At 40.4% G+C, this 19,805-nt stretch overlaps 1 protein-coding gene across 2 annotated transcripts in view; it reads left to right on the top strand.

Moving 5' to 3' along the window:
- Nucleotides 1-904: 904 nt before the first annotated feature.
- plin1 (perilipin 1) overlaps nucleotides 905-19,805 on the top strand; it is a 32,019-nt gene continuing 13,118 nt past the window's right edge. Inside the window, exons 1-8 of one of the 2 annotated variants that reach the window (XM_021598342.2) lie at nucleotides 905-1,057; nucleotides 1,228-1,288; nucleotides 1,501-1,699; nucleotides 2,787-2,869; nucleotides 2,963-3,227; nucleotides 8,368-8,555; nucleotides 12,624-12,749; nucleotides 13,324-13,518. In XM_021598342.2, the coding sequence (XP_021454017.1) occupies nucleotides 1,247-1,288; nucleotides 1,501-1,699; nucleotides 2,787-2,869; nucleotides 2,963-3,227; nucleotides 8,368-8,555; nucleotides 12,624-12,749; nucleotides 13,324-13,518 (1,098 nt within the window). In that variant the 5' untranslated portion in view covers nucleotides 905-1,057; nucleotides 1,228-1,246. Of the gene's footprint in view, nucleotides 1,058-1,227; nucleotides 1,289-1,500; nucleotides 1,700-2,786; nucleotides 2,870-2,962; nucleotides 3,228-8,367; nucleotides 8,556-12,623; nucleotides 12,786-13,323; nucleotides 13,519-19,805 lie in introns of both variants that reach the window. The other variant, XM_021598341.2, reaches the window with a different exon arrangement.

Raw genomic sequence — 19,805 nt, 5'->3', positions numbered from 1 at the left:
GTTAGTTGAGTTATTGCTTCTTTCACACTCCATACACTCCAACAGCACTTAACAGTCTGTTATGGTATTCTTGTTTTGATCAAATAGTATATTTCATTTTTCTTTCATAATGCCTGAGCTCCATGTAAAATTATACAATAAAAATAGCCAACAATAATTACATAGAACAATTACAAATTCTCCATAGACAACACATTCAACAGCTGAAAAAAGGGGTCACGTGATTTGTGACATTGCTGGATGCAGGCCTCACTCTGCTCTGTTGTCAGCGAATGCATGATTCACAAATCTGCGCCCTGTAAGCAAATACATTGTTTTATTGAAATGAGCTGTTTTTGTCTAAAAATACTTTTTTGGGTCACAAAATGTTGACTTTTCCTCATTAAATATTTGCGATAATTACATGTTTTATTTTAGGTAGCTGACTGACACTGAAGTGGAGATGGGTAAAATCTGTGCATGAGCGCCCTCATGGGGGAAACCCTTCTATTTAGAAATGTCACGATATGTCACGATATGCCCTTATATGGAGCTTGATTTCCAGCTTGATTTGGGGGGGTTGGAAGTAGTGAAGATACTGAAGACAGCTCCATATATTGGCATATAATGAGTAGGGTTTTCCCTATGAGGGCTACATAAAATAATGATAGAAAATAATCACAAATCTGGTTGAAAAGTACCAAATGTACTTTTGACAAAAATAGCAAATTTGGCCGTACGAATTCAATAAAACAATGATTTTGCCAACAGTTTGCAGATTTGTAAATCATGCATTCACTGACAACGGAGAGGAGCGAGGACTGCATCCAGGAATGTCACGAGTCACATGACCTGTTTTTGCAGCTGTCTCAGTTCTGCAATCCAGGGAGAGAGAGGGGAACTCCACTGAAATAGTTTCAAGGTTTGGAACCACTTGGGAGATTCTGGATTTTGGGTAGACTTCTCCTTTAAGTGGGCGTGATGAGCAGGCTTTTTCCCCAGGTTGTGTCTGTATAGTTCTTCTGTTCCTCACCAAATTAAATGTGCCACGGTCTTCAGCGGGACTCAACACTAGACGGTTAGTTTCTATTCATATTACATTTGATTTTAAAAAATTGCTGGTTTACTTCTGTAGTAGTAGCCTAATAATATATTCAATATAAAATGTTTCTACAAGTCAATATGCTGGTAGTAGTTCCAAACTTGCTTCAGGTGCAACAATGATTCATCATTATGTCATTCACATAGGCCTAGTTGATAAGTCATAATGGCTCCAGAGAAAACAGCATCCACCAAAGCCCAGGAAAAGGTAAGGTTTCCAAACAATTTACAACTACATGTTCATGCACTGATAACATAATTCCACTACAGTACAATATCCTAACCCTCATCTGTAAATCTCTGACAGACTATAATAACAGTTATGTATATATGTAGCCTACTACAGTATGTATGCACATTGACAGAGTTGCGCATGTCTGTCTCAGCTTGAGGAGTGAATTGTTGTTCCATGTCTCTCAGGACAATGTGTTTGTCAGACTCCTAAGCCTACCTGCAGTGAGCTCTACCTATGAGGTTATTGAGAGGACCTACACTAGCACCAAGCAGACCCACCCGCTCCTCTGCTCTGTGTGTGGGGTGTATGAGAGGGGGGCCAGGACTGCCAGCAGTCTGGCAGTGTGGAGCATCCAGCCTGCCATCGACCGACTGGAGACCCAGCGTGAGCACACTGATTCCCTGCCTTAGTGCTAACTGTCATCAATTGCTGCACTGCAAAAATTGTTAGTCACCCTGCCACCAGTCCAGACAAATAGATAGGCTATGTAATCAGTTCATTAACCATATGTTCAGCTACTACAGTACAATAGTCTATACTGCTTCACACTGCAGTACCATTACCTGATTGTGATGTCCATCTACTACAGTAACCTGAACATGCAGTACCTCAAAAGTAATCCTTCAATACATGTTGATGCTGTGAAGTGCAATACATGAAAAGGAGTAAACGAGCTCATTCTCACTGAGAGTGTTTGCTGTTTGTTTGATTATCTGTAGTGACAACAAATCCGTTGTGCTGTTGAGTCTGGGAACTTGTGTGTAATGTTCAGTGGAAGTACTGAAATGTGTCCTGCCGTACGCCTGGGCTAGGGCCAGCTCTTAGTAGAGCCAGGTTTAGTAGACTGAGCCAGGTCTACAAGACTTGGTTTGACTGTTTCTATGTTCTACTTGTTGATGGGGAGAACACACAGTTGTCATGAAACTCTCTCTGGGGATGTTACATTTCCTGGTTGTGAAATTTAATTTATATTGGATGAACTCTGTGTCCTGAACTCACATTCACAAATTGCAAAACTGTTCTCTGGTGATAAGTAGACTTTGAGATTTCATGATAAATTGGGCAATTTAAATATTTCATTGTCTCACGTTCTAGCTTACTTCACAAACATTTTAATGAAGGAAAGTTTTGAATCTGGAAATGCACTACAACTTTGCTCACAACCCATTGGCAAGTGAGGAAAAAGGATCTGTTGTAATGAGTGCAATATAATGAAAGTACCAAGGCAGATTGCAGCTTGCATGTCACTAAGGTGTGCCACAGATATTCTGTCTCAGAGAGCAATGCCAAAATGACAATGATCTCATCTGCATTTTTGCTATCTAGCTCCTGGAGATGTTTAATAACGTATTATTTGTGATTAAATAATTTCACAGAGTAGAGAACATCTTTCAATGTCTTCAATACTCAGAGGTTATCGGCAGTGTAAAACACATCATTACCTTCTCTAAACTCAATATATTGTCTCTAGTTGTTGCTGCCAACAATCTGGCCTGTAAAGGGCTGGATCATCTGGAGGAAAAGATCCCAGCTCTGCAGTATCCCCCTGAGAAGGCAAGGAAGCTATTTTCTGAGTCAATTTAAAATGCTTGTTACACAGCATGACTTCTGCCCCTAAAACCTGTCTTTTTCCTCTGTTTCACACAGCTGGCGTCTGGCATAGTGGATGCAGTCACATCTACAGTGCAGACAGCTAAGGAGGGCATCGCCAGCCCCATCGCTGGCACCTCAGACAGGGTGGTCAGCATGGCATCCAGTTGGCTCCAGTTGACCAGGAGTGCCTTCAGTGATGGCTTTAGCTACGTCCTGAACAGCAAGCCTGTCCACCTTGCAGGGGAGGGAGCAGACACTGCACTGACCCTGGCTGAGAGTCTGGTCAACTATGTTCTGCCTGGATCCTCTGAGGAGAATGGTATACTTCAAACGTAATCTTTTTTCTTCTTAATGTGTTGAGTTAGTTCAGATAAGGATATGGCATGGGAGTATGACAGCTAAACATTTACAAGGGTCGTTGCTATCCGTTGAGGGACGTCCCAAAGATCCCGGATCGCACTGACCCATTTTGAACAGTATACTGTAGCCATTTCAACTTTCACCACAAGGTGGCAACCTACAATTGAGAAACAAAACAGTGGATCGCTATGGTTTCATGGTTACAGCAGACAAGCTGTAGTAGATGACTGGTGATAGGAGATGTTTTGTTTTATGACACAGAAAGAACATAACAGAAAGAACATAACAGCATGATTTAGACAAGTGAGATAAAGTGATAACATCTCTAAGCAATGCCTGAAGATGAGATGTTCTCTAGCACTTGCACTAGACACAACCTCTTCACCCTCCACATGATGACTCATACATGAGTCAGTCTGTTACAATCTAAGGGAAATATATTATATTCAACTAAATTAGCCAAATACATACTTGGCTTGCCAAATGGAACCCTATCTGGATGTTAGAGAAGGTGCCAGACCATAAGGAAATCTATAAAGAATCCCCATACCATACCTGTAGAACCGGGGTGTCAAACTAATTTCCCCTGCGGGTAGCATTCTGTCTTCCCCGAGGTCTGGAGGGAAGCAATTAAAATGTATTATATTTCTTCGCAGTCAATGTGTAGAAAATTGTCCCATATCCATCGCTTTTGGAATTTGATCAGTGTTAGCATTTTACATTATTTGTCAGACACTCTTATCCAGTGACACTTACAGTACATAAACATATTCGTTTTTTTATACTGGTCTCCCATAGGAATTGAACTCACAACACTGCCATTGCAAGGGTCATGCTCTACCAACTGAGCCAAACGGAACCTTCAGCAAGCTGGACAGAGTGAAGAGACTATAAATGTAGAACCATTATCATTTCTACAGTTTCAATTTGGTTTTAGTCATTTCAATGTCAATTGAGATTATTCTAATAATCTTTTACTCAAACCCCCTGCCTGCCAGATTGAATGGGTTCTTGAGTTTGACTCGGGCTGTTGAACAATCTATTATTTGCTTTTATACTGTGCGAGGGGGCACAATGTATAGGCACTTCTGCCGGTCTGCAAGTGTCATTATTAAGTCAATGAACCCCATTTTATATAAGTGGTATTATCGGTTCCACCTGTGGCCCTGTCTGGCCAGACAAGTCACTCGGGTGTTCTCCAGACTAATCCTCCTGCTCTGGGAGTACAGGTGATCCCGTCCTCAGATAGGCAGGCAGGATAAGCAGTTGGCCCTGTCTGACCAAAGTTAATCAACCCTCACTGCATCCATCCCACGCCCACCACTCACACAGTGTGTGGTATATAGGCTCTCTGAGGTGAGCCATCTCTTAGATGCTCTGTACAGAGAACATGCTGTGCTGCTCTGATGATTAGAAGGCTGGTGTTAAGAAACAATTCTTATTTGGGAATTTCAGTACTTCCACTGAACATTACACACAAGTTCCCACCTGGTTCTCTTAACCTCTTCCATGTAAATTTCCCTGTTTCGGGGACCTGCGAGCTTCTTGTACTGGTTGCCCACTAACATTTTTGCTTATAAATCGATCTTTGGACACCGTAGATCAAAATAGCTTGCATTGAGCAGTAGCCCTGTGTCACGCCCTGACCTTAGATTCTCTGTTTTTCTATATATTTTGGTTAGGTCAGGGTGTGACTAGGGTGGGTACTTTAGTTGTTGTATGTCTAGGGTTTTTGTATGTCTATGTTGGCCTGATATGGTTCCCAATCAGAGAAGGCTGTTTATCGTTGTCTCTGATTGGGGGGTATCATATTTAGGTAGCCAGTTTCCCCATTGTTAGTTGTGGGATCTTGTCCATGTTGAGTTGCCTGTAAGCACTAGTTTGTATACTTCATGTTTTGTTTGGTTCTTTTTGTTCATTAATTAAAAAGAGAATGTATACATACCACGAATGCGCCTTGGTCCAATCCTTATGACGAGCATGACACCCTGACTCTCATGGGCACAGGAGTATGTCTCATCTGCCTTTTATAAAGGCACTAACAAAACATATGGCTGTAATCCTTACATCGTAACGTAGCAGGGGAGAGTGGTTTTTCTCACTGTAGCAAATTTTTTGAGAAATGTTATAGCTAATCTAAAAGAATTTTAAACCTTTCTGTTTGTCATAGACGGACAAGATTGATATGAGATGAAAGGCGAGTTCCTATTGAGTTCTGGAAGACAAGCTAGTGCTCTAAGCCGTTCACAGCGGAGGGGGGGGGGGACAGACAAACGTTTTGTTTAGGAAAGACCTTTAGGAAATATGTAAATTTTCTCTAACACTAAATGTACAGATATGCATTTTAGAGTTTTATAAGGAAGGTGAAATCTTATTGTATAAATTGACTATACAATATTTTGAAAAAAAAGTAATTTCAAGCCTAATTTACACAATTTTGTTGACTAGGAAATACATTATGATAAAAATGTAACATTTTATACATTTGTATTGTATACTTAAGCTTGTCCTCAAAAGAAAGTGACTACACCTCAGCAATATAACTTTTTTTTACCAGAAAGGTTAGATGGTAACCTTTTCTTGGAGTGTGCAGCATTACTAGTTATTGTTTTTGTCCCTCTCATGACAAATAATTACTTTTGGGGATTACGAAGATTACATTTAGATACCTTTGAGATCTAAAGCTTCTTCAGGCTAGGGTCTTTTTTTCTTCACTTCCTGTCTGACTGACGCACCCAAAGTAAAGTGCCTGTTACTCAGGCACAGAAGCCATGATATGCATATAATTGGTACCATTGGATAGAAAACACTGAAGATTGTAGAAATGTTAAAATATTGTATGAGACTATAACACAATAGATATGGTCGGAGAAAATCTAAAGATAAAACAAACGGAATTGGGTTTTTTTGAGAGCCCATGCTCTTCCAATGGAATGTATAGGGTCATATCCAAATCCAGCTCCCAGATTGCAATTCCTATGGCTTTCACTAGATGTTAACAGTCTTTGTTCAAGGTTTCAGTCTTGTTTCTTCCCAAACGAGGAAGAACTTTGAGTTTTAGTACTGGGAGTCAGAGTTGGAAATCAGTCTCTGCTAATTTTGCTTTCCTGTTGAACATATTTCTCTCCGCATGAGAAATGATAGTTTAATTACATTTTAGGGTACCTAAGCATTAAATAGAAACTTATTTTTGACTTTTCAACACAAGTTTAGAGGTAGCCTTTTGGATTCCTTTCTCTGCATGTTGAACGAGTGGATTACTCAAATCGATGACGCCAACTAAATAGACTTTTGGGATATAAAGAAGGATTTTATCTAAAAAAACTGCCATGCATGTTGTAGCTGGGATCCTTTGGATTGCAAATCAGAAGATTTTCAAAAAGTGAATATTTTAATCACCATTTGTGATTTTTGTGAAATCTGTGCTGATTGAAATATGTGTTGATGTGGGGCGCCATCCTCAAACAATCGAATGGCATGCTCTCGCTGTAAAGCCTATTATAAATGGGAAAATGCAGTTAGATTAAAAAGACTTTAAGCTTTTAACCGACATATACGACACTTGTATGTACCTAAATGTTTAATATCCACAATTTGTATGATTATTTATTTGAAATGAGCGCCCTCCAATTTCACCGGAAGTTGACGACAGGTGTGCCCTATTAAGCAATGTTTTCAGAACGTTCAGAGACTGTATAATAACTATTTTGTCAGTTATTGGAAATATTCAGAATTTTTTATTGTGCACAGTAACATCAATAAGCTCTAAATTCTCAAACTTTCCATAAAAAAACGCAGGAACTTTAGGAAAGCTCAGAGAACATTCTAAGAATGTCATTTTAAAATAAGGTAGCAGTGTTATTAAAAGTATTATTGAAACATTCAGTAAAAGCTTTAATGAAGTTATTCACTAACCTCCAAATGACCTATAATTTATGTTCTCAGTGTTAATAAAACCTCTAGGGGAAACCTTATCAGAACCAGAATAAAACATTCTCAGAACCTCCCTGCAACCTAAAAATAATTGTTTCCAAAACAGGCCAAATGTTCTCAGAACATTAATTTTAAAAAACTTCAGTTTTACTGGTCAGGAAGCTTATGGCTTTGTTCCCACAACCAATGTGAAACCAAAAACAAACATTCCCACCACTTCCAAGGACCCAAATGTGCTAGCTAGTGACCAACTACAGAATGATACATCCCCATTCCACACAGTAAGACCAGAAGTGTTTTCCCTACAACAAGACCAAAGGTTTGGACACCTACTCATTCCAGGGTTTTTCTTTTCTTTTGACTATTTTCTACATTGAAGAATAATAGTGAAGACCAAAACAAAGAAACAAAACATATGGAATCATGTAGTAACCAAACAAGTGCTAAACAAATCAAAAACATATTTGAGGTTCTTCAAAATATCCACCCTTTGCCTTGATGACAGCTTTGCACACTCTTGGCATTTGCACACTCGGTTATTGTATGTGTGGTGTACAGAAATGACATAGTCATTTAAAAAATCATATTAAACACCATTGCACACGGGAGTCCATGCAACTTATTATGTGACTTGTTAAGCACATTTTTCATCCTGAACTTATTTAGGCTTGCTGTAAAAAAAAAGGGGTTGAATACATTTTGACTCGACCATTACAGACTTCCATTTTTTATTATTTTGTAAAAATGTCAAACAATTCCACAGGTCAGTGACAAATCTAAATTTAACTAATTTTAAATTCAGGCTGTAACACAACAAAATGTGGAAAAAGTCAAGATGTGTGACTACTTTCTGAACGCACGTACCTTCTTCGGAACTCATGGACATAAGACATAGTCACTCAAAGAGTGACCTGCTCACAAGTAATGAACTGTAACATTGTCAGTAAATATGATACAGGATTTATGAAACAGCTATAGAAGTTTTGAATCTAGAAGTTCTTACAAGTTTGTTAGATTTTTCTTAGTGAGGGTCCATCCTATTTGTCCTTCATCAGGAGTGGTCAGCTAATGATGATATGTGATGCTTTGAGTTAGGTTGTTGAGTAAAAAAGAGACATTTTGTATCCGTTTGTCCAGCCGTTGTGTGCTCTTTATATGTCCCCCAGAGTCTGCTGCTTTGTGGGAGCAGGAGTCAGGTGTCAGTGCTCCTGGCCTTCCGCCCAGCTACAGGAGGCTTGGGGCTCTGGCCAGCACAGTGTGTCGACGTGCCTACAATCAGACAACCGCAACGCTCCAACACGCCAAGAGTCAAGGTCAGGACCTGGTCACACACATCTCCGGTGTGTCTCCACTGGTAAGAGCCAGCTGTCTGTTTAGTCTCGGCCCCAGACACTGTAAATAATTGTGAGGAAATTAAATTAAAACATCACATTTTCGCTGATGGGATCTAGATACAGTGGAATTGGCCAATCAAAATGAAATTTGGCAGCCCAATTAGGTACTATGGTCATTACAAACAAGGGAAAAATGTGTGAATTTTGACCTCCTGTTAGCCTAACGTAGTGTTGTTGTTGAGGTCATCACGGAGAGGGAAGGGCATGCCTGTGGAAAGACTCATATGAAATATATTCCTATTACTTACAGCCAGCGTATCATTTATTTATTTATGACCGAAAGACTGACACAATTCTATCCATCATTTTGACATGTGAATTACTTGATGTGTGTTCATTTATGAAATTAGGTATAATTATTTGGGTTATTACTAGAGTAAATGCGTACTCTCTCGGGGAGGTTATGTCACACACAGTCTAAAGCCATAATTCATTCCAAATCCCTCTCTGGGAATCACATCAATTACAGTAGTTCTCGATAACAGCAGGGGTTACTGGAGTATGGCAGTTGAAATCCCAGCTGAAATAAGCATTGAAGAGAGACCCAAGGAGAGACAGACAGCCAGAGGTACACTGAGTGTACAAAACATTAGGATCACCTTCCTAATATTGGGTTGCAATCCGTTTTTCCCTCAACAGTCTAAATTTGTCAGGGCATGGACTCTACAAGTTGTCGATAGTGTTCCACAGGGATACTGTCCCATGTTGACTAATGCTTCCAAAAGTTGTCAAGTTAGTTGGATGTCCTTTGGGTGGTGGACCATTCTTGATATACACAGGAAACCAAGCAGTGTTGCTATTCTTGACATACTCAAACCGGTGTGCCTTGCACATCCTACCATACCCCGGTCAAAGGCACTTAAATCTTTTGTCTTGCCCATTCACCGTCTGAATGGCACACATACAGGATCCATGTTTCAATTGTCTCATGGCTTAAAGGTATTATTTAACCTGCCACTTCCCCTTAATCTACATTAAATATAGTGGCTTTAACAGTTGACATCAATAGAGGATCATAACATTCACCTGGCCAGTGTCGTGGAAATTTCCTGTATTACCAAATCATGAGAGCAAACCACACACAAGTCAGAGTTATATCATAAAGTCCATATTTAATTATATGAGATTTACCATAGCCCTGTGACTCTCCGATCAATTCAGTGTCTATAAATGAATTCTCTGAGAGTCCTTACAAAACAGTTCTTAGTATAATTCATAGCCAAGACACACCCATCTCAACTCACATGACGAAACACAGATCTCAGGAACATTACAAAGGAAGACTTTACTTGAGAGAGGAGTATCCCATAGCTAGATAGCATTCGCTATGAATTATCATTCAGTTTGCTCTCTTAGCTTCATATGGTATAGGGGACGCTTGTGTCCCACTTGGCCAAAAACCAGGGAAAATGCAGCGCTGCAAATTTATATAAAAATCAAACTTTCATTAAATCACACATGTAAGATACTCAATTAAAGCTACAATCGTTGTGAATCCAGCCAACATGTCAGATTTTAAAAAGGCTTTTCGGTGAAAGCATAAGAAGCTATTATCTGATGATAGCACAACATTAAACAAAGAGGGTAGCATATTTCAACCCTGCAGGCGCTACACAATTTTTTAAAATTATACCTTTATTTAACTAGGCAAGTCAGTTAAAAACAAATTCTTATTTTCAATGATAACCCACTGTTCCTAGGCTAACTGTCTGTTCAGGGGCAGAACAACAGATTTGTACCTTGTCAGCTCAGGTACATGAACTGGCAACCTTTTTGGTTATTAGTCCAACGCTCTAACCACTAGGCTACCCTGCTGCCCCAAAATGCAGAAATAAAATATAAAACATGCCTTACCTTTGACCAGCTTCTTTTGTTGGCACTCCAGTATGTCCCATAAACATCACAATTGGTCCTTTTTGTTCGATGAATTCCGTCCATATATATCAAAAATGTGAATTTATTTTGCGCGTTTGAATGTGCAATTGTCACTACAAAATATTTCAAAAGTTGCCTATAAACTTTGCCAAAATATTTCAAACTACTTTTGTAATACAACTTTAGTTATTTTTAAACATTAATAATCGATCAAATTGAAGACGGGTCTATCTGTGTTCAATAAGGGAACACAACAACCAAGCTACTTTTGAAGTCTTGCGCAACTCTCAACAGTATTATGCAGTTCCTAGGTCGCCCTACTTCTTCATTGCACAAAGGAATAACCTCAACCAAATTCCAAAGACTGGTGACATCCAGTGTAAGCGGTAGGAACTGAAAACAAGTTCCTAAGAAATATCGTTTATAAAAAATATCGACCTAAAAAAAGAGAGAGAGAGAGATTCAAAGTTGACCCATTTTGTATACCAACCATATTATGAGACATCCATGTCATCACTGTAAAAGATAAACGGTTGAGTTTGATGTCTTACAAACAGGGTTTGAATACAAATTAAACTTTTTAAAAAAAACAACATGTTTTTGTCCATTTTCATATTGGCAAAAGTTGTAGGTTATACTCTATTTGACATCTGAGGTTTTTGTGTTGTGCCCGCCAATCGGTTGAGAAGCAACATGCTCTTGAATACAGGGTGGGTATCATTTCAATCACAGAAATATAATGAACCTATCTATGCCTTCAGACCACAGCAATTTAGCTGTTACACCATTGCAATTTAATTTGAATTTACATTTTCTATTTACATCTTCTATTTACTACCACAAAGATTGATGCCGGTCCACCCACAGTTGAATGTCAACTTAAATGTTTATCTATTCTATATTTCTATGGTTTCAATAGGTTTCCTATAGAGGATTGACAGTATAATTTAAAACCGATATTCCCATTCAAGTCAACATTCTCTGTGTGGATCTCCAACCATCTCTGTGGTACCATTTGAAAGTTTAATAAAAAGAATGAGCTAAAGCACACAAAGAAGTTGCTAGAGGTGCTGACTAACGGCAAGTAAACTGTAGGATATAACAACAACAAAAAAAATATATGAAAAGCAATGTTCTGGAAATGATTTTTTTTAAATGGACAATACTGTCTGTATGCTTTCAAATTGTATCAATCTCAACCGCTTATCTTTTCCAGTGACAAAGACATGGGTGTTTGATAGTATGGTGGGGTATGCAAATTGGTCAACTTTGAGCACCATTTATCTCTTGAATGTTTTGACATTCTACAATGGGTAAATATGTATGGAAAGTTTTGTTCAAATCAAAAGGGTTTCTGTCAAAGTGATTGAATTCAAATGGATTTACCCAGATTCGTTTGAGAATGGCTGTACATAAGATGGTGGTCTGAGTCGATACAACTTAGTGGCCTTGTGTCTGACGTCAGCCAATAAATGCAAAAGCTTAGCTCTTTTGAAAGGATATTGTTACAGTTGTGGGTTTGATAAGGCTTACAGTAGTTCTAGATACTACTCAAACTATTATAAATAATTGACTGGAACAGTGTGCCAGGCAAGTTATTTTATTGAACCCTCTTTCATAATGATATAGAAGCTTCTAAAAAATTACTTGTAACTGAGTATCATTTTATTACTGTAACTTTTATTACTGTCACGTTCTGACCTTAGTTCTTTTATTTATGTCTTTGTTTTAGTATGGTCAGGGCGTGAGTTGGGTGGGTTGTCTATGTTCATTTTTCTATGTTGTGTTTTGAGTTTGGCCTGGTATGGTTCTCAATCAGAGGCAGGTGTCGTTAGTTGTCACTGAGAATCATACTTAGGTATTCTTTTTCCACCTGTATTTCGTGGGTGTTTATTTTCTGTTCTGTGTTTTATGTATGCACCGTGCAGGACTGTTTCGGTTTCATTTCATTCTCTTTGTTGTTTTATTATTTAGTGTTCTAAATAAATATAATGAACACTTACCACGCTGCGTATTGGTCCTCCGATCCTTCTTACTACTCCTCCTCAGAAGAGGAGGATGAGAATCGTTACAATTACTGTTTATTACCTTTTTGCAAATATGTTGTTATGGATGATTAAAATTGACTTTGAAAATGTACTGTTCCCTGCCAGACTGAATATGCCATGAAGAACCTTGAGGCTGTGGAAACAGTGGGCCTGTTCTTTCAGAGCTCATTGATGGGATTCTTCAGTTGGGAGGAGCAGAGAGACAAAGCGACAGAAGCAGAGTTTCAGAAGGTTATGAACCCTTACATCATACCAGCCTTAGAGCAGGTCTCAAACATAATGCACATGACCATTTTTTAAATAGTAATTTAGGTCATTTCATTGTCATTTAGAGGATGTTTTATTGTGAAGTATTTTCTCCCACTGTGCTACAGTATTTCTTTAGATTGATGTGGTCATGTCTGCCCCACTCAAATAGGCCTAAAATAGTCTCCCAATGCGACCCTTGATGTACCTCATGGTATTCTCAGAAAATGAAATCAAATGCTGTACATTCTTAACATTCAGCTCACATTCCCTGAGACTCCCCCTACTGAAGTATAATTTAGGGCGTGGATAAAGAAATCTGAAGTGCTGTTACAAAACCATACAGAATCTGGCCTCTAGGTTCACCCTAGAAGACAGCCAAGACAATACCCATATGTACAATACATGTTGTACTGTTTTATGTTGATTTGCTGCTCAGAAAAGGCTGCCTGGTTAGCAGAGTATAATGAGCCATACCATGTGCATAGGTGGTGGTGTTGTATGGTAAAGAATTGTTCAGATACTCACCTTGTATTACATTCATGTCCCTGTGTTTCAGAGTGGTGGTGGGCTGCAGCGCCTGGTGAGTGGCCTTGGTTATCAACTGCAGATTAACTACATGTCAGTTGTGTCCAGTGTGAAGAGTGCCCCTCAGACCACCTTTGGCTTGGCTAAGAACGGGCTGGGTGCCCTGTTGGAGACCGTGGGCAGCGCCCGGGATCGTGTGGTGAACAGCATCTCCTATTATGTTATGGTGAGTCACTCCGTCATCCCTGCCATCCCCTGATTTGATTTGGCCCTTACATGCATTGATTCTGTCTGGCTTACCCTTCACTTGAACCCCTCATGTGGGGAAAGGAGGGAGCTGCTCCATCCCCCAACCATGTGTGATCAGCTCAGCTCTTCAGAGAGGGCTGTATCACGTACTGTAGGACGTAATCAGATCAAGAAGTGGTTAGAATGCTCTATTTAGCATTGGGCTAAATCATTGTCACCAAAAATTGTGAAATGTTTCTTTTAAACGTGTGTGTGTGTGTGTGTGTGTGTGTGTGTGTGTGTGTGTGTGTGGATTTTTTTTATTTATTAGTGCCTTCAGAAAGTATTCACACACCTTTAGTTTTTTTTGTCACTGGCCTACACACACTAACCCGTAATGTCAAAGTGGAATAATAAAATTCAACTCCTTTGTTATGGCAAGCCTAAATAAGTTCAGGAGTAAACGTTTGCTTAACAAGTCACATGATAGGTTGTCTGGACTGGGCAACTATTAGTAGATGGGTAAATATATAAAAAACTGATATTGAACATTCCTTTTGAGCCTGGTGAAGTTAATTACACTTTGGAAGGTGCGTCAATACACGTCCTTCCTAACTCAGTTGCCGGAGAAGAAGGAAACTGCTCAGGGATTTCAGGTTACTTTAAAATAGTTAATGGCTGTGATAAGAGAACTGAAGATGGATCGACAACATTGTAGTTACTCCACAATACTAACCTAATTGTTGACAGAGTGAAAAGAAGGGAGCCTGTACAGTATAAAATATATTCCAAAACATGCATCCTGTTTGCAACAAGGCACTAAAGTAGTACTGCAACATCTGTGGCAAAACATTTCACTTCTTGTCCAGAATACAAAGTGTTATGTTTGGGGCAAATTCAATGCAACACATTACTGAGTACCACTCTCCATATTCAAGAATAGTGGTGGCTGCATTATGTTTTGGGTATGCTTGCAAACGTTAAGGACTGGGGAGTTTTACACAATAAAAAAGAAGTGGAAATTGAGCTGGGCACAGGCAAAATCCTACAATACCTGGTTAAGTCAGCTTTCCACCAGACACTGGGAGCAGGACAATAATCTAAATATAGATAGATAAGTAGAAATGTCAACATGTCCAAAATATGTTTAAACTTAAACAACTAAAAACATATGTAAACTCAGCAAAAAAAGAAATGTCCCCTATTCAGGACCCTGTCTTTCAAAGATAATTCGCAAAACTCCAAATAACTTCCCAGATCGTCACTGTAAAGGGTTTAAACACGGTTTCCCATGCTTGTTCAATGAACCAGAAACTATTAATGAACATGCAACTGTGGAACGGTCGTGAAGACACTAACAGCTTACAGACAGTAGGCAATTAAGGTCACAGTTGTGAAAACAGGACACTAAAGAGGCCTTTCTACTGGCTCTGAAAAACACCAAAAGAAAGATGCCCAGGGTCCCTGCTCATCTGCGTGAATGTGCCTTAGGCATGCTGCAAGGAGGCATGAGGACTGCAGATGTGGGCAGGGCAATAAATTGCAATGTCTGTAATGTGAGACGCCTAAGACAGCGCTACAGGGAGACAGGACAGACAGCTGATCGTCCTCGCAGTGGCAGACCACGTGTAACAACACCTGCACAGGATTGGTACATCCGAAAATCACACCTGCGGGAACAGGTACAGGATGGCAACAATAACTGCCCGAGTTACACCAGGAACGCACAATCCCTCCATCGGTGCTCAGGCTGTCCGCAATAGGCTGAGAGAGGCTGGACTGAGGGCTTGTAGGCCTTTTGTAAGCAGGTCCTCACCAGACATCACCGGCAACAACGTCTCCTATGGGCACAAACCCACCGTCGCTGGACCAGACAGGACTGGCAAAAAGTGCTCTTCACTGACGAGTTGCGGTTTTGTCTCACCAGGGGTGATGGTCGGCTTCGCGTTTATTGTTGAATGAATGAGCGTTATACAGAGGCCTGTACTCTGGAGCGGGATCGATTTGGAAGTGGAGGATCCGTCATGGTCTGGGGCTGTGTGTCACAGCATCATCGGACTGAGCTTGTTGTCATTGCAGGCAATCTCAACGCTTACAGGGAAAATCTTACAGGGAAAACATCCTCCTCCCTCGTGGTACCCTTCCTGCAGGCTCATCCTGACATGACCCTCCAGCATGACAATGCCACCAGCCATACTGCTCGTTCTTGCGTGATTTCCTGCAAGACAGGAATGTCAGTGTTCTGACATGGCCAGCGAAGAGCTCAGATCTCAATCCCATTGAGCACGTCGGGGACCTGTTGGATCGGAGGCTGAGGGCTAGGGCCATTCCCCCCAGAAATGTCTGGGAATTTGAAGGTGCCTTGGTAGAAGAGTTTGATAACACCTCATAGCAAGAACTGGCAAATCTGGTGCAGTCCATGAGGAGGAGCCGAACTGCAGTACTTAATGCAGTTGGTGGCCACACCAGATACTGACTGTTACTTTTGATTTTGAACCCCCCCCCTTTGTTCAGGGACACATTATTCCATTTCTGTTTGTCACATGTCTGTGGAAATTGTTCAGTTTGTCTGTTGTTGACTCTTATTGTCACGATCGTCATATGGAGTAGACCAAAGCGCAGCGTGGTGTGAATGCATATTTTAATGATTAAACGGAAAACACGAAGTACACCAAACAAACAAACAAGATGAACATGACTGCTAACGAAACACTGTGCTAACGTGCAACATGACATAGACAATAACCCACGAACCACAATACAAAACAGGCTACCTAAATATGGTTCCCAATCAGAGACAACGACAAACCACAATACAAAACAGGCTACCTAAATATGGTTCCCAATCAGAGACAACGACAAACCACAATACAAAACAGGCTACCTAAATATGGTTCTCAATCACTGATTGAGAACCATATCGGGCCAAAACACATAAAAACAGACTAACTAGACATGCAACATAGAATGCCCACTCATACCACACCCTGACCAAACAAAACAGAGAAACAAATAACTCAAATAATGGTCAGTGTGACACTTATGTTCATAGGAATATTTACACATGTTAAGTTTGCTGAAAATAAACGCAGTTGACAGTGCGAGGACATCTCTTTTTTTGCTGAGTTTATAAAGTGCATTCGGAAAGTACTCAGACCCCTTGACTTTTTCCACATTTTGTTACATTACATCCTTTTTCTAAAATTGTTTTTTTTTTAAATCCCGAATCAATCTAGACACACTATCTCATACTGGCAAAGCAAAAACAGGTTTTTAGATATTTTTTTTTGTTGCTATTTTTTAAAATAAAACGCCCCGGAAGTATCACAAGTATTCAGAGCCTTTACTCATTCCTTTGTTGAATCCCCTTGGGCCGCGATTACTGCCTTGAGTCTTCTTGGGTATGACACTACAAGCCTGTATTTGGGGAGTTACTCCAAATCTTCTCTTCAGATATCTATATCTAGGTTGTGTGTGTGTGTGTGTGTGTGTGTGTGTGTGTGTGTGCGTGACTGTTCATGCAAATGTGTGTAATCTCCTCAGATCTCTGTGCAGTACCACCAGGCAGATGCCTGACCCTGCTGTTTGCTCGGTTGCCTCTGTGAAAGCCCTCATTATCACCCTGTGCAGAGAGAGATGGCTTACAGAGCTGTCACAATACAGCAGTGTAGCGCTCACTGACAGACAGCTCCAGACCAGAGGCACCCATCTCCTGTCACCTGACTAAGAAAGAGCTTAGATTTATTTAACAAGAAACAGAATAACTGAAACACAAACGAGTGGAATCTTTTCTGTTTATCTTGATTGATCAAATCAAATGTTATTTGTCACATACACATGGTTAACAGATGTTAATGCGAGTGTAGCGAAATGCTTGTGTTTCTAGTTCTGACAATGCTTTAATAACCAACAAGTAATCTAACCTAACAATTCCACAACTGCTACCTTATACACACAAGTGTACAGGGATAAAGAATATGTACATAAAGATAGTGGAGCAAAAAAGTATTTAGTCAGCCACCAATTGTGCAAGTTCTCCCACTTAAGATAAGAGGCCTGTAATTTTCATCATAGGTACACTTCAACGATGACAGACAATGAGGGAAGAAAAATCCAGAAAATCACATTGTAGGATTTTTAATGAATTTATTTGCAAATTATGGTGGAAAATGAATATTTGGTCACCTACAAACAAGCAAGATTTATGGCTCTCACAGACCTTTAACTTCTTCTTTAAGAGGCTCCTCTGTCCTCCACTCGTTACCTGTATTAATGGCACCTGTTTGAACTTGTTATCAGTACAAAAGACACACCTGTCCACAACCTCAAACAGTCACACTCCAAACTCCACTATGGCCAAGACCAAAGATCTGTCAAAGGACACCAGAAACAAAATTGTAGACCTGCACCAGGCTGGGAAGACTGAATCTGCAATAGGTAAGCAGCTTGGTTTGAAGAAATCAACTGTGGGAGCAATTATTAGGAAATGGAAGACATGCAAGACCACTGATAATCTCCCTCGATCTGGGGCTCCACGCAAGATCTCACCCTGTCGGGTCAAAATGATCACAAGAACGGTGAGCAAAAATCCCAGAACCACACGGGGGGACCTAGTGAATGACCTGCAGAGAGCTGGGACCGAAGTAACAAAGCCTACCATCAGTAACACACTACGCCGCCAGGGACTCAAATCCTGCAGTGCCAGACGTGTCCCCCTGCTTAAGCCAGTACATGTCCAGGCCCGTCTGAAGTTTGCTAGAGAGCATTTGGATGATCCAGAAGAAGATTGGGAGAATGTCATATGGTCAGATGAAACCAAAATATAACTTTTTGGTAAAAACTCAACTCGTCGTGTTTGGAGGACAAAGAATGCTGAGTTGCATCCAAAGAACACCATACCTACTGTGAAGCATGGCGGTGGAAACATCATGCTTTGGGGCTGTTTTTCTTTAAAGGGACCAGAACGACTGATCTGTGTAAAGGAAAGAATGAATGGGGTCATGTATCGTGAGATTTTGAGTGAAAACCTCCTTCCATCAGCAAGGGCATTGAATATGAAACGTGGCTGGGTCTTTCAGCATGACAATGATCCCAAACACACTGCCCGGGCAACGAAGGAGTGGCTTCGGAAGAAGCATTTCAAGGTCCTGAAGTGGCCTAGCCAGTCTCCAGATCTCAACCCCATAGAAAATCTTTGGAGGGAGTTGAGAGTCCGTGTTGCCAAGCAACAGCCCGAAAACATCACTGCTCTAGAGGAGATCTGCATGGAGGAATGGGCCAAAATACCAGCCACAGTGTGTGAAAACCTTGTGAAGACTTGCAGAAAACGTTTGACATCTGTCATTGCCAACAAAGGGTATATAACAAAGTATTGAGAAACTTTTGTTATTGACCAAATACTTATTTTCCACCATAATTTGCAAATAAATTCATTAAAAATCCTACAATGTGATTTTCTGTATTTTTTTTCTAATTTTGTCTGTCATAGTTGAAGTGTACCTACAGGCCTTGTCTTTTTAAGTGGGAGAACTTGCAAAATTGGTGGCTGACTAAATACTTTTTTGCCCCCCTGAATATGAATGAGTGATGATACAGAACGGCATAGGCGAGATGCAGTAGATGGTATCGAGTACAGTATATACATATGAGAAGAGTAAAGTGGCATAGTTTAAAGTGGCTAGTGATACATGATACATGTATTACATAAAGATGCGTTAGATGATATAGAGTACAGCATATACATATGAGATGAGTAATGTAGGATATGTACATTATATTAAGTGGCATTGTTTAAAGTGGCTAGTGATAAAATTTTTTACATACATTTCCATGATTAAAGTGGCTGGACTTGAGTCAGTATGTTGGCACAGCCACTCAATGTTAGTGGTGGCTGTTTAACAGTCTGATGGCCTTGAGATAGAAGCTGTTTTTCATTCTCTCGGTCCCTGCTTTGATGCACCTGTACTGACCTCGCCTTCTGAACGATAGCGGGGTGAACAGGCAGTGGCTCGGGTGGTTGTTGTCCTTGACAATCTTTATGGACTTCCTGTGACATTGGGTGGTGTAGGTGTCCTGGAGGGTAGGTAGTTTGCGCCCGGTGATGCATTGTGCAGACCTCACTACCCTCTGGAGAGCCTTACGGTTGTGGGCGGAGCAATTGCCGTACCAGGCGGTGATACAGCCCGACAGGTGGCTCTCGATTGTGCATCTGTAGAAGTTTGAGTGCTTTTGGTGACAAGCTGAATTTCTTCAGCCTCCTGAGGTTGAAGAGGTGCTGCTGTTCCT

Source organism: Oncorhynchus mykiss, chromosome 1 (genome assembly GCF_013265735.2).
Source record: "Oncorhynchus mykiss isolate Arlee chromosome 1, USDA_OmykA_1.1, whole genome shotgun sequence".
Classification (NCBI taxonomy): domain Eukaryota; kingdom Metazoa; phylum Chordata; class Actinopteri; order Salmoniformes; family Salmonidae; genus Oncorhynchus; species Oncorhynchus mykiss.
Note: the sequence above shows the minus strand (reverse complement) of the source record. Positions and strands in the feature narration are given on the sequence as shown.